We start from the raw sequence: 745 nt of genomic DNA, 5'->3' as shown, positions 1-745 counted from the left end.
AAGGAGAAAAAGAGTATTATATGTTCTCTTTTGTTAAGATTGTAACCCAGTACTAAACTATTTGCTGCAGAAATCATTACAGTCCCTAACCTGTCATGAATATTATGCTTACACAGTTTACAGAGTTTACAGCTAGGGAGGTAATCAAGTAAAATCCAGAACCCCATTAGTATTGGTTATTCAATGTCTTCTTCACCATAGCTAAAGAGCGTTGCCATTAAACTGAAGAAACGAGTAGCGGAACTCACAGCCCAGCTCAACTCATCGGAGGAATCGCGCAGTAAATTAGCCACGGAAAAAGATGATCTTAAGAAGAAGTTCGATATGGGAGCCAAAGACAGCATGAAAACTGTGTCAAAGAATATACAGGTATACTTCTTGAGTGGAAGTGATTGATATAACTCTAATTATCTTCATCGTTTCTACTATCTTCGTATTACAGTCTCTGAAATTTATGTTATTTTCTTCAGCTACAAGAATAATTGATAACTATCCTATTTCCTATCACACAGGCTCTTCAGGGTGAGATTGACAGATTGCAAGATGAAGTAGACAGCAAAGTAAAAGAACTCAAGGATACTGGAAAACAGCTTGTGGCAGCGACTGAACAACTAGCAGCTGCAAAGTCTGATTTGGCAAAGATGCAGGAGGAAAATGCAGTTATATATCGCACAGTAAAGGTAATGTGTGTCTTGTAGCAATGTTATCTATTTCATCTTTTTATTTTTTACATTTGAAATAAACA

At 36.5% G+C, this 745-nt stretch overlaps 1 protein-coding gene across 1 annotated transcript in view; it reads left to right on the top strand.

Annotated features, from left to right (window-relative positions):
• The window catches only part of LOC119586975 (GRIP and coiled-coil domain-containing protein 2-like), a gene marked incomplete at its 5' end in the record, with an annotated part of 25,570 nt that overhangs the window by 12,419 nt on the left and 12,406 nt on the right, over window positions 1-745 (top strand). The window contains 2 exon segments of the mRNA XM_037935713.1: window positions 202-369; window positions 513-680. Coding sequence (XP_037791641.1) covers window positions 202-369; window positions 513-680 — 336 coding nt within the window.

This window comes from Penaeus monodon, chromosome 22 (genome assembly GCF_015228065.2).
Source record: "Penaeus monodon isolate SGIC_2016 chromosome 22, NSTDA_Pmon_1, whole genome shotgun sequence".
Lineage (NCBI taxonomy): Eukaryota > Metazoa > Arthropoda > Malacostraca > Decapoda > Penaeidae > Penaeus > Penaeus monodon.
The sequence above is the reverse complement of the archived record's forward strand: the minus strand, read 5'-3'. Positions and strand labels throughout refer to the sequence as shown.